This window comes from Carassius carassius, chromosome 28, assembly GCF_963082965.1.
Source record: "Carassius carassius chromosome 28, fCarCar2.1, whole genome shotgun sequence".
NCBI classification, from domain to species: Eukaryota; Metazoa; Chordata; class Actinopteri; order Cypriniformes; family Cyprinidae; genus Carassius; species Carassius carassius.
The window spans coordinates 2,231,697-2,243,928 of NC_081782.1; the positions used below are offsets into that span (position 1 = coordinate 2,231,697).

The 12,232-nt window shown below is 36.7% G+C and overlaps 2 protein-coding genes across 7 annotated transcripts in view; one reads left to right on the forward strand and one right to left on the reverse strand.

Moving 5' to 3' along the window:
• Window positions 1–2,320, forward strand: part of LOC132107683 (butyrophilin-like protein 10) — a 62,715-nt gene extending 60,395 nt beyond the window's left edge. For 4 of the 6 annotated variants that reach the window (XM_059513826.1, XM_059513828.1, XM_059513827.1 and 1 more), the window contains 3 exons: window positions 807–926; window positions 1,065–1,104; window positions 1,777–2,320. In XM_059513826.1, the coding sequence (XP_059369809.1) occupies window positions 807–926; window positions 1,065–1,104; window positions 1,777–1,933 (317 nt within the window). In that variant the 3' untranslated portion in view covers window positions 1,934–2,320. Of the gene's footprint in view, window positions 1–806; window positions 927–1,064; window positions 1,109–1,776 lie in introns of all 6 variants that reach the window. The other 2 variants (XM_059513829.1, XM_059513830.1) reach the window with 2 other exon arrangements.
• Window positions 2,321–4,419: 2,099 nt separating this feature from the next.
• On the reverse strand, window positions 4,420–8,969 carry LOC132107685 (frizzled-4-like). The gene is made up of 2 exons (XM_059513833.1): window positions 8,499–8,969; window positions 4,420–6,292 (listed from the first exon to the last, which is right to left on the reverse strand). Exons 1-2 carry the CDS (start codon window positions 8,733–8,735, stop codon window positions 4,958–4,960), a joined length of 1,572 nt encoding a protein of 523 aa, XP_059369816.1. The 5' UTR covers window positions 8,736–8,969; the 3' UTR covers window positions 4,420–4,957.
• Between the last annotated feature and the right edge of the window lie 3,263 nt (window positions 8,970–12,232).

Consider the following 12,232-nt stretch of genomic DNA (forward strand, 5'->3'; position numbering starts at 1 on the left):
GAAAAAACTAACTTTTGTTATGTCGAGATAACGAGAAAATTAAGTCGTTATAACGAAAAAACTAACTTTCGTTATGTCGAGATAACGAGAAAATTAAGTTGTTATAACGAAAAAACTAACTTTCGTTATGTCGAGATAACGAGAAAATTAAGTCGTTATAATGAAAAAAAACAAACTTTCGTTATGTCGAGATAACGAGAAAATTAAGTCGTTATAACAAAAAAACTAACTTTCGTTATGTCGAGAGAACGAGAAAATTAAGTCGTTATAATGAAAAAACTAACTTTCGTTATGTCGAGATAACGAGAAAATTAAGTCGTTATAACAAGAAAACAAACTTTCGTTATGTCGAGAACGAGAAAATTAAGTCGTTATAACAAGGAAACAAACTTTTGTTATGTTGAGATAACGAGAAAATTAAGTCGTTATAACAAGAAAACGACTATGGTTTTGTCGAGATAAAGAGAAAATTAAGCCATTATAATAAGAAAACAACTTTCATTATGTCGAAATAACGAGAAAATTAAGTTGTTATAACGAGAAAACAAGAAGAAAAAAAATTCTAATGCATGGCTGTTTATAACTTCCGTAAGAACCAATTATTAGTATTAGAATTTAATTAGTATAATGTATATTATACCAATTTAAAATATTATTATTTATATTAATGTATTTATATATTTATCTATTTTATTTTTTTTACTTTTCAGATTTTGAAAACCCCAATAAATACTACTAGTGCATCACAAATATTTATTTAAAAAGGAAAAGGTAAATACAAGTGTTTATTTGTTGTCTTTTTGCAGGTGAAACAGAATCCTTCCCATTTGTGGTGATTGCAGCTATCGCCGTCGTGCTTGTGTTTGCCCTGTTACTTATTTTTGTCATGGTAATGAAGTTCTACTTTTGTGGACGACAAACCTCAGGTACACAAGAACACACACACACACACACACACACACACACACTGAATTATCAGGAGACACCTAACTACATTAGTTATTAGTAACCCTTCAAATCTTCATCAAAAATCTGAACATGTTTTGCATTTCTATCTTCCACAGTGACTGGATATGAGGAAGCTGACTTTGACGTTTCTTTAGCGTAGGTATCTTCTCACTACATTCTCATATCATCAAAGCAATAGTTCACCCAACAATTATTTTACATTTACTCTCATCTTCATTCAAATATGTATGAGAAATTTGAATAAATACATGCTATAATGCTGCAATTACAAGGAGCATGTTCTGAAGCTCACAACAGAAATAATCAGGATAATTATAGTTAAATCAAAATAAAAACCATAAAAATAGCTTGAAATAAAATTTATGTTAAATTAATTTATTTTAGTTCATTGAAAAGGCAATATTTTTCATTTTCATTTTGTTAACTTGATGTAATAAAATAATTAAAACTGAAAATAAAATAAATGATTCAGATATATTAAAAATAATTACCTAAAATACTAAATATGTAATAAAAAATTTAAATGAGAACATAAATAGAAAGAACTAGTCCATACAGCTAATGCACTATGCACCTTCCGAAGTCATTTGATAACTTTGTGTGAGATGCAGACAGAAATTGAACTGAAAATCAAGGCACTGTTTTTGCATGGAAAATAGCCACTAAGACATTTGAATTTGCATTTGAAAGTAATTTAAAAAATAATTTTGGGTTGATTTTTGGGCGAACTGTTCCTTTCATGCACTAGTGATGTCATGTAACGTTGACACCAAGAGTAACCAATGGAATTCCTGTATTTCTAACCAGCGACTGCCATTCACAGCTCCAGCATCTGAAAGGGGATGACGAAACACTCAGAGATCTGCGCCATTCTGTCAAGCGGAAGTGCTTTAGCACCCAGAGCTCTACAGATGTGCAAATAGAGCAGATTGTCCAGTTTAACACTGTCTTTAAAGTGGCTTGACTTCTGTATAGAAGCCGGCCCTGACAGATGCTTTCACGGAGCAATGCTGGACTGTCCTGGCACATTTGAAGCTGATTTATTTGACGCTTTATTTTTAAAAGTGATAGGTGACACAAAACTTCTCTTTTTAAGAGTGTATATATCATTTTCAGGTTTAACTTATAATCTGGCAAAATTTTTAAAATGTATATGTCTGTATGATGTATCTCAATGAGATTTAAAATGTTTTAACAGTGATTTTATAATGTTTAAGCATGAATCCATAAGTAAGTCTATGAGCAGTACTGTTTTAGAGTTTAATCAGCCCATTAGTGGTTATAAATTGCAATTTCTCGTACAACACAGTTTTTAACCTTTATAACTATTATAGTGTTATTTTTTTTTTAACCCAATCTCTCTTTAATTTAAAATGATGCATTATTTTACACAGTTTTGAGAATTAATGAGCTTTCTCTTAGTATTAATAGGGTTTTGGGTACACAATGTAAAGCATATCTTAAAATGACTGGTTTATATTTGTCCAAAAGCAAAGGTGCAACAATTTTTTTTTTTTTTTGATAATTATTGACCTAGAGAGCCTAGAGAATAGTACTGGACTGATGTTTTTTATTTATTTATTTTGAGTTAAAAACGTAAAAATTGTTCACAAAAGCAGTTTTTTTTAATAATCTCAAATACTTAAAGAACAGTTTGATTGACAGCAGTGGAACTAGAGGCAAAGTTGTTTAGAATATGAGGAGATATGTCATAAGATATCCAGACAGTGTTTGTGTGAATATATGAGCACTTTTTTTTTGCAATTTAAGGCAATTTATCACAGAAATATTGTGTTTTTGAAGCCTTTGTGATTGTTATAGCGCCACCTATGGTCCGATATTGATGAAACTTTGCATGATTGTTGAGAGTAATCTGACACATATTTCACTAATTTTCGTAAAGTTTTGAGTTTATTTATTTTTTTGAGTTTTAGGTTTTATAGGCTTTTAGTTGTATGTGGCCACGCAACTTTATGTTAACTTTCTATTTTTATGAGTTTTACTACAAAGTGCCAAAAATCTAACTTGACAGAGGGCTGTGGGCTGAACTATTAAATCCAACTATATTATAATTTAATCAAATTAAATGTTACAACTTAATGATGAATTAGAAATGAAGATATGCCTCAAAGATGTTTTGTCACAAAAAAACAAAAAAAAACAAGTGAAAATGATTTTTTAAAGGTCATCATGGCCAAGTTTGGGAAATCTTTCTCTGTTTGACTCAATCAAGCACCAGTTTTTCTTTTGTTTCACATTATGACAGTGAACGGTTTGCAAATGCCACTTCATGTTGACTTTATATCAAAAGAAGCATATTTTCTGGAAGTTATGAATTCGAACACCAGACAACCGTCACCACAACTAACTGTTAAGAGTCTCAAAATTTTACTTTATTGCTGTTTATAATATAAAGAGAGAAAACAAATCATCTGATGATTCTTAATGGGATGCAAAGCATCTAAAAATAATGGTCATTTCATTGCATGTCACAGCAAACGTCTGATACGTTCATCTGTATTGCTTCAAATGACCTGTAGAGAGCAGCATCATATTAGAAACGGGCTGATGTGACTTTAAACATTTTGGAAAATATTTTAATCCACAATCATTAGACAAAAACAGGTATTTATTCTAAACGTACCATTTAACCGACTATGCAACTGCTTTTGGCCATGAACATGTGATCATTTAAAATTCCCATATTGATAATGCATATTGTATGTTTGGTTTACTCAGCATATTAAAGCATTTCAAGACTAATCACCCATGAAGGAGCTATAACCATCTGACATTGTCTTACAAGACACCCTGAGCCGGGTGTGGTGACCCCGAGGGGGAAAGTTGGACTCGAGGATAAATCTTTGTCCAAATCATTTCTGGGTGGAGGAATTTAAAAAAAGATCTAAAAAAAAGAGCCAAGCCTCTTAATTCTGCGAAGAGAGATTTGCCACCTAATGCCCAAAACAATCCTTTAATTCCTGGTCGCATAGTGCAGATTTACTAGAGTCACAAGACGTCTGAAGTTGTAAACCTACAGAGGGAGTTTTAATAGTGAACTATTAGTCTATAAAGAAAAGATGCACACTGAGTCTGGAAATGATTTTTAATTGAAGTTTAATTTTTCATTTGATACAAAAGCATTCTTAAATAAATTCATTTCTTTCACTTTCTTAATTTTTACAAAGATAAATTAGCATTTCATAACAAAAATAACACGTATTACATCTACAAACATCAGGTTATGTACAAACCAATCCAGAAGTCCTTCATGAAATCCAGGACTGTACCAACTGCATGTGAGTTTTTGAGGCACTTTTTAAAGGTTTAAGAGTTTATCATCGATCAATACATTCATCAACCCCACGGGAGCCCCGTACGGCACGCTCAGTGATTGTCACATGTCATATTCAGAGTGAATGTGTGTCTGATAGCGAAAAAAAAAACACAAAAACAAAAGTCCCATCATAGCTGTGTCATATCAAAAATAAAGTAACTAAAAGTGAAGGAAATCTCTGCATATAATGTGTTCATGTTTTGTTGAGTTTGACCTGTAAAAACCATTCAAAGAAAGTTGAACAAGTTGAACAAGTGTGTTGTGCAAGACGTAAAACGACAGCAAAATGTCAACAGTTAAAGTTAGTTACCAACCTCTACACATATGCCACTGCACACTTACTTTCTGCTTCATTATTTCTCATTTCAAATATAACATAGCATTAACAAGTCTCGTAAGCATTCCGGCAGCTGTGATGTGTTGCGAGGTAAACGGCGCTGATCGCTGAGGAGTAAAGAACTTCTTTTCCCAGAATCGGTTGAATAGCTCTTCCAAAAAACATGAAGGCACTTCAGTGAGAGTTTGACGTAGTGCATATTTACACGGAAAAACTGCTGCACCAGGTCTGTCCAGTGTAAGATCTTAAGAACATTTTGCGAAAAAGTGAACGAGCGATAGTGCTACATGGGCGTGGGCGCCTCCGTCTCTTTATTACACAACCGTCTCGTTGCCTTTGCCCGGTTTGACCCAGCCGTTGGCGGTCCGTTTGACGCGATTGTTTCGCCCAGTGTGCACGAGTCGGTGGGAACATCGCTGCCACGTGTGAAGCGTTTTGGCGGACCAAACCCACATTCCCGATGTGATTCCCACCAGCAGAGACATAAAAATCCGCAGCATCTCTGCCGCCATGTACGAATCCCTCGCCGACTGACGAAAGTCAGCCCAATTTGAGATTTCGTAAAAGTAGCACGCAATGACGCAAGTGGCCGGCACTGTGTAAAGCACTGAAAACACACCAATTTTTACCATCAGCCGCTCTAACTTGTCCGTCTTAGTCCCGTCCTTTTGCAAATTTGAGCGGATTTTGAACAATGCTACCAAACCGGCGGCAATAAACAGCGTCCCGATTACCAAGTACGTAAATAGCGGTGCAACTACGAAACCAGTGAGCGCGTCTAAGTTCTGGTTGCCCACGTAACACATCCCAGAGAGGTCGTCAGCATCCACTAGCCGCATGATAAGGATGACGATGGTCTTGACGGCGGGAATGGCCCAAGCTGCGATGTGGAAGTACGAACTGTGCATTTCGATGGCCTCGTGACCCCACTTCAGCCCTGCCGCCAGGAACCACGTGAGCGTCAGGATCACCCACCAGATTGAACTCGCCATGCCGAAGAAATACGTTAGGAGGAAGACGATGGCACAGCCTGTGTTCTTCAAGCCCTCGTGCACTAGCACAGGCACAGCCGCTTCTTCCAAGTCGCAGGAGATGCGTTCGCGTCCGACGGTCAGCCGCACGATGTAGGCCACGCTGTAAATATTGCAGCACATGCTAAGGAAAATAATAGGCCGTTCCGGGTAGGAAAACCGCGAGGAGTCCACTAGGAAGGTTAGGACGGTGAACGTGGTGGAGATGAAGCAGAGAACCGCCCACACCGCCATCCACACATCGGTAAAGACTTTGGCCTGTCGCCGGTACAATCCCGTGTCGTATCCGCACTGCAGCGAGCAGCTGCCGCTGCGCTTGACCCATGCATACTGCTCCACGCCGGCACCAAGCGCCATGCACTCCTCCTCCTGCGGTGGCATCGGCCGGACGGCGTGGAAAGGCGGGTCCTCGTCACCTGGACCCTCCATGCACATGTGGTTCTGGTCGTTGGTGGGCGGGAACAGGCTGCAGTTCAAGAGCTCCGGCCACACGAAACCAAACTCCTGCAGGACTGGAAGACACTTCCTCTTTACAGATAAGCACATGCTGCCACACGGACCGATTGGGATGGGAACCTTCTCCGTACACATGGGAACGTAGACAGAGCATAGGAAGAACTGCAAGAAAGCAAAGCCGGGGAGAGGATTAGATATTTGCAAACACAAAATATGTCTTGGATAATCAAGAGAGCTTCTAAATCCTCATAAGCAGCTCAAGTCTTGAGACATGCACGAATTTGTGCTTTTCAGATGTGTTTTCTAGTAATGCATGTTTTTAGAAGCTGTAAACCTATAGAGAAGAACATTTGTTTTTCGCATTATAGAGATGCAACACGTGCCATCTGCAGTTTTTCTAGTATTGTATCTAATGTTTTTAGAATCTCAACAGGAGAAAAACATTGTTTTTGTTGCATAATGTGTGCAGCATCAAATGTTTTTCTTAGGGATGCACGATAAAAATCGCTTGATATTTAATGCGCATCTTTTCTGTAATGCCTATTCTACAATCAGCAGTAAATCTCTACACATGCTTGATTTCACATGGAGCAGCATTTACTACACCGACCCATTGTTCAATGACAAGCTGCGCAAAATATATGCACAAAATGTGATTGTGGTTTGGCGCAGCTTGTCAGTGAACAATGGCTCGGTGTAGTAAATGCTGCTCCAAGTGAAATCAAGCACGAGTAGAGATTTACTGCTTATTACAGAACCAGCATTACTGACAAGATGTGCATGAAATATCAGACTATATCTATCATGCATCCCTATTTTTTTCTAGTATTGCATGTTTTCAGAAGCTCTAATGGATAAAAACAGCCTTTATCACATAATGTGTGCAACAACAAATGTGTTTTCTAGCATTGCATGTTTTGACAACACGTGTTGCATGTCTAATTGGCCCAAATTTGTGCTTTTCTATGTGTTTTCTTGTATTGCATGGTGTAAACGAGAAAAACATCAATTTATTGCATTATATGTGTGCAGGTGGCATGTGTTGCATGTCTAAGTGTCACAAATTAGTGTTTTTCAAACTTGTGATTCTAGTATTGTACATTTCCTGAGGCTGTTAAGGAGAAAGACACTAGTTTGTTCCATTATATGTGTGCAGATGGCATGCATTGCATGTCTAAACGACACAAATTTGGGCTTTTCAATTTTTTCTTAAGCTCTAAAAGAGAAGAAAACATTGGATTGTTGCATTATACATGTTTCATGTCTATTCCAAGTATTTGTGAGTTTTGTATGTTATGGGTTTCCCTGCTGTGTGTATGTATAACTAGGGAAAATATGTGATGCAGATGACTGCTCTCATAAGAGGAAGCTACAAACTTGTGCTTTGGTCACATAAACTTCAAGAAATCAGCAATTGTGGACTGATAAACATGCCATTTTCATATCCAAGAGCTTTAATCACGAGATTCTCCAGCAAACACACACGGGAATCCGAGTGGGGGGTTTCTTCTCCGCGCTGAATCAATAAGACAACAACTGCCTCTGTCTTCAATTCTCACACACATACACACACTTTCAAAGAGTTCACACTGTCCTCGAATTACTCAACTTGGAATTATGCTTATTAAGATAAATAATATATTTATACACTTACAGAAAGCTCCTACTGTATTAAGAAATAATTTGGCCATTTTATGAACACCTTTCACTAATACAGACCAGCACAAGTTCGTTTTAAGACATTTACGAGGACAATTCCAGGAATCTGGTCGTCACAAGTATAAGACAAACACACTGTGTGTAGAGCCGGAGTACTGTGTGTGTGTGTGTGTACAAATTATGGGTAAAATTCTGAATTATGAATTTTACATTATTGTTTGTAAACAAAACTGGCACTTTAATATTAATAGTAATAATAAGTATTATTATTATCATAAAAATATACAATACTACTAATTAAAAAATATTATTGATATTATTATGGAACATTATTTGACTCTTTCCCTTGTCACAATAATTTTAAATATTTAATAATTTTATATATTTGTTTTACATGTTATTACATTTTGATTTATGATTAATCATAATTTTATAAAGAATATTTTTTTATTATTGTGATTATACGTATACATACTATAAATCGTTAATTTAATTAATTGTTACTTTGTCACAATAATGATTAATAATTATTTTGTTATTTATAGTAGGCTATATTGTAATTTATCATAGTAATTGATTGTTTTTGTAATGTATTTTTCTATTTTTCTTGTGTTGTTGATTTCATATCATGTCGAGATTTAAAAATGTGTGTGTGGTGAGTACAGTGTAGGGTCTGGTTACAGTGAGTGTGTGTGTTGTGAACTCTCACCTTCAGCTGGCTCGAGCAGCCGTACTGTATTAACGGTGTGAATGTGGTCAGTTGCAGCTCGGCGTCGGACTGCAGCACGTTTCCCACCAGGTTCGGCATCTTGGTCACATTGTATCCGAGATCCTGACACATAGAGATGCGGATCGGATCGCAGCTCATCTCCTCCTCGTCCCCGAACGCGTGCGCGAGCCCCATCGCGAGCGCCAGCAGCGCGAGCCCGAAGCCGAACCGAGCCATGACGCTATCGGCGGAATTCCAGCGCGAGCTTTTACCTTGAGTTCAGACGCAGTCTCGTGCCAGAGCGATACAGGGTCCGTTAAAGTGGGAAACGTCCCGGTGTTTTGTTAGTCCCGTTCTGGAATAAACCTAACGAGCTTCCTTAGAGTCCTGTCTACAAGTAAGGACCCGTGGCTTCTGCGTGCTCCGGTGCGTCCGTGGCTGAGTCGCGCGGGTTCTGTCCGGTTGAGGTCTAGACTGAAACGGGACAGCTGCCCCGTCAGCCAATCAGAGCGTTAGCTCCAAAAATGGGGGCGGGGTTTAGAATAGCCATAACAATAAAACACAAAGTGAGACGGTCTTCTTTTTTCATCTTTATCCCTTAAACCAGGCCTATATGACTTATGCCAAAGTTCTTTTATTTATAGTCCCCATTTTATTCGTCTTTTTTATTAGGCTACTTTTAGTGTTTTTATTTATTATTTGGATAATCAACTTAAATACTATAAATAATTTGGTTTTACTCTTGTCAAAATTTTGTTTAGTTTTAAAAATAACTTTTAAATCATTAACCGATTTCATGCTAAACACTAGGTGACCTACATGAATATTAGTATTAAATATAAATATCAAGGTTTATTTTCCAAATGTTTGAATGTATGTCTACTAATTGTCTATTAGGTGTGATTAACATTATATAAAAAAAAAAGTATATATATATATATATATATATATATATATATATAAATAAATATATATATTATGCATATGTGTGTGTGTTAAAGTCTTACAATCCATGATAGTATCTTAAATTTCTAACACAATTGAATTTCCAATGTGTTTATTTTTTATTTTTTATAATGTTGTCCTGCATGTATATTTAAAAATTGCTTTACTTATTTTTTGTTGTAATAAAAAAGCAGGTACCTGGCAACAAAAAAATAATGTTTTACTAATTTTTACATTAAGTTATGAAAACATTATTTGTGAAAGTTCTTCTAGTGTTCAAAACGTCCAGTTTTTAAAATGAGTTTTTTTTCCTGGTTAAACGGAACATTAAAATTTAGAATTTTGCAAACATTATGGGAATGTTTCTTTTGAATGTTCTCTGGTCATTCTGAAAAAAGTAGCAACATTTAAAAAGTGTAACAAAACTTTGAAAGAACCTTACTGGAACATTCTGAGAACTTTCCCTGTTAGATGTGTTTTCTTAAAGCTAGTTATGAGTTTAGTGCAGCAGGGATCCAAACTCTGATTAAAGTGATCCGTGTGAAGAAACTTTTCTTTTGGACAGAGATTTGGGGGTCTGAACCCAGATTACAAGCGTTAGATTGATGTGTCTCCTCCCTCTGTTTCGCCTCACTGGTCACTAACTATCAGAATAAAACCCCCCGCCCAACACCCGGCCTGCTCCCAGCCCCCTCCGGTGACCCTGACGGGCGGAGGTCAGCAGTAATTAGCAGTTTTTAAACGACAGACTGGGAAAAGGAGACAAGCAGGCTGGTATCCGTGGAGCAGCTATTAAAATGGTAATGAGCCGATAGATTGTGCTGCAATGCTGTCAGGACGACTATCCCAGCAATCACTTCAGCTGATTGTCCGTGAATATTCTTAGTAATCAAGATAGATGTAGAATGATGATGATGCACAGTATGCAGTGTGTACGACACAATAGCTGTGAAAATATAATGTGAGAATAGCTGCTGAGAGACATTAGTGCTTCAGTGTCGTTTAGTGAAGCCATAATGACTTTAAATGAGCCTGTCTGGATGTGTGAAACACAAAAGACTAATTCAGAGTCATTAGGAGTTAATGATGCACTTCCATAAATGCTCTAAAATGTTCCATTTAAATGTGTAAATTAAATAAATAATTGCACTTATATCAAGAGGGGTTATTACTGTTAGCAATCAGCAATGATTAGGTTTTAAATGGCATGTTTGGAAAGTTAATCTGATTTTCTCTTGCACCATTGCACGCTTTTCCGGTCGTTCATTCAGTCGTTCCCCCAAATGCATGCAGTAAGTGTTTGGATCCAGGTTGAGAAAGAGCATATTTTTTTAATGCAAAAGTTTTTCTCCGAGGGTTTGGGACATTCAGTCATCATAATCAGCTGTAAATAAAACAATAGAAGTCTGTGGTATGTCCTCATTCAGATAAGTAAACGCATGTGTAGCAGCTGCTCTGGATGGAATCCAAGTTGAAACAGAAGGAACGTTTGAATCATCAGGATAAAAAACTGTTTGTATTGTGTTTAATGAAATGTGTGTGTGTGTGTGTGTGTGTGTGTGTGTGTGTGTGTGTGTGTGCAAGCTGTAGCAGTGTAAAACTTTCCCGTTTAATTAGTATGGTGTCCAAGAAGCATAACCATGGCGACGGTCTGGCAACAATTTATCTGAAGTTGTCATGGACACGAACTCTGAAGCTTATTTACTTCAAATACTTTGTTGTTTTAAATAGGTTTATTGATCTGTTGAATTATAACTGAAAACTTTATTGCACAGAAGAGTCTTTAATGGAGTTCTTGTTAGCATATTTCTGTCTAATTTTTCACTTCAGATTCAATAGGAGAAATTGAAATAGGCACAGATAAGTCAATTGTGTCTGTGTTCATGAGAAACAGTTAGGATTTAAAGGAGTAGTTGAACCAAAAATGAACATTTGTTGAAAAAGTACTCACTCTCAGGTCATCCAAGATGTAGATGAGTTTGTTTCTTCATCAGATTTGAAGAAATATAGCATTGCATCAGTGTCTTATCAATGGATGCTCTGCAGTGAATGGGTGCCGTCAGAATAAGAGTCCAAACAGCTGAAAAAAAACCTCACAATAATCCACAGCACTCCAGTTCAGCAGTTAACATCTTGAGAGTGTGATTGTAAGAAACAAGTCCATCATTAAGGCATTTTTTACATGAAACCTTTGCTAAAATATGAGTCTATAATCCATAATAACACTTCTTTCAGTAAAAAAGTGGTCTGGTCTGAATCAAGAGAGAAACCTGCACAGATCATCCACTGTTTACAAGCCAAAATGGTCCAAAACAGCTCTGAATAAATATATGTGGCTGTATTTTTATGTGCTAGACAACAGGAGATGGACTTTTTCACTGGAGGAAGCATTATTATGGATTATGGACCCATATTTTGATGGATTTGTTTCTTACAAATACACAGCTTTTGGCTCAAGATGTTAATTGCTGGACTGTAGTGATGTGGATCACTTGTGGATTATTGTGATGTTTTTATTAGCTGTTTGGACTCTCATTCTGACGGCACCCATTCACTGCAAAGCATCCATTGATGAGACACTGATGCAATGCTACATTTCTCCAAACCTGATGAAGAAACAAACTCACCTAGATCTCGGATGGCCTGATGGCGTGAACATTTTCAGCAAATTTAAATTTTTGAGTCAACCGTTCCTTTATTGAGAAATTACTTGTGATTCAAGATAAAAACAAAATCAAATCATTAAGCCAAGCAGTCAGCAAATCAAATCAATTATTTTCTTCAAATCA

What these genes read in the sequence shown, in the direction of transcription:
- LOC132107685 (XM_059513833.1), bottom strand. Translation starts at nt 8,735, where the DNA reads ATGGCTCGGTTCGGCTTCGGGCTCGCGCTGCTGGCGCTCGCGATGGGG. An exon ending in GCTGCTCGAGCCAGCTGAAG is followed by an intron (nt 6,293 to 8,498) that starts GTGAGAGTTCAC and finishes GCTTTCTTGCAG; the next exon opens with TTCTTCCTATGCTCTGTCTA.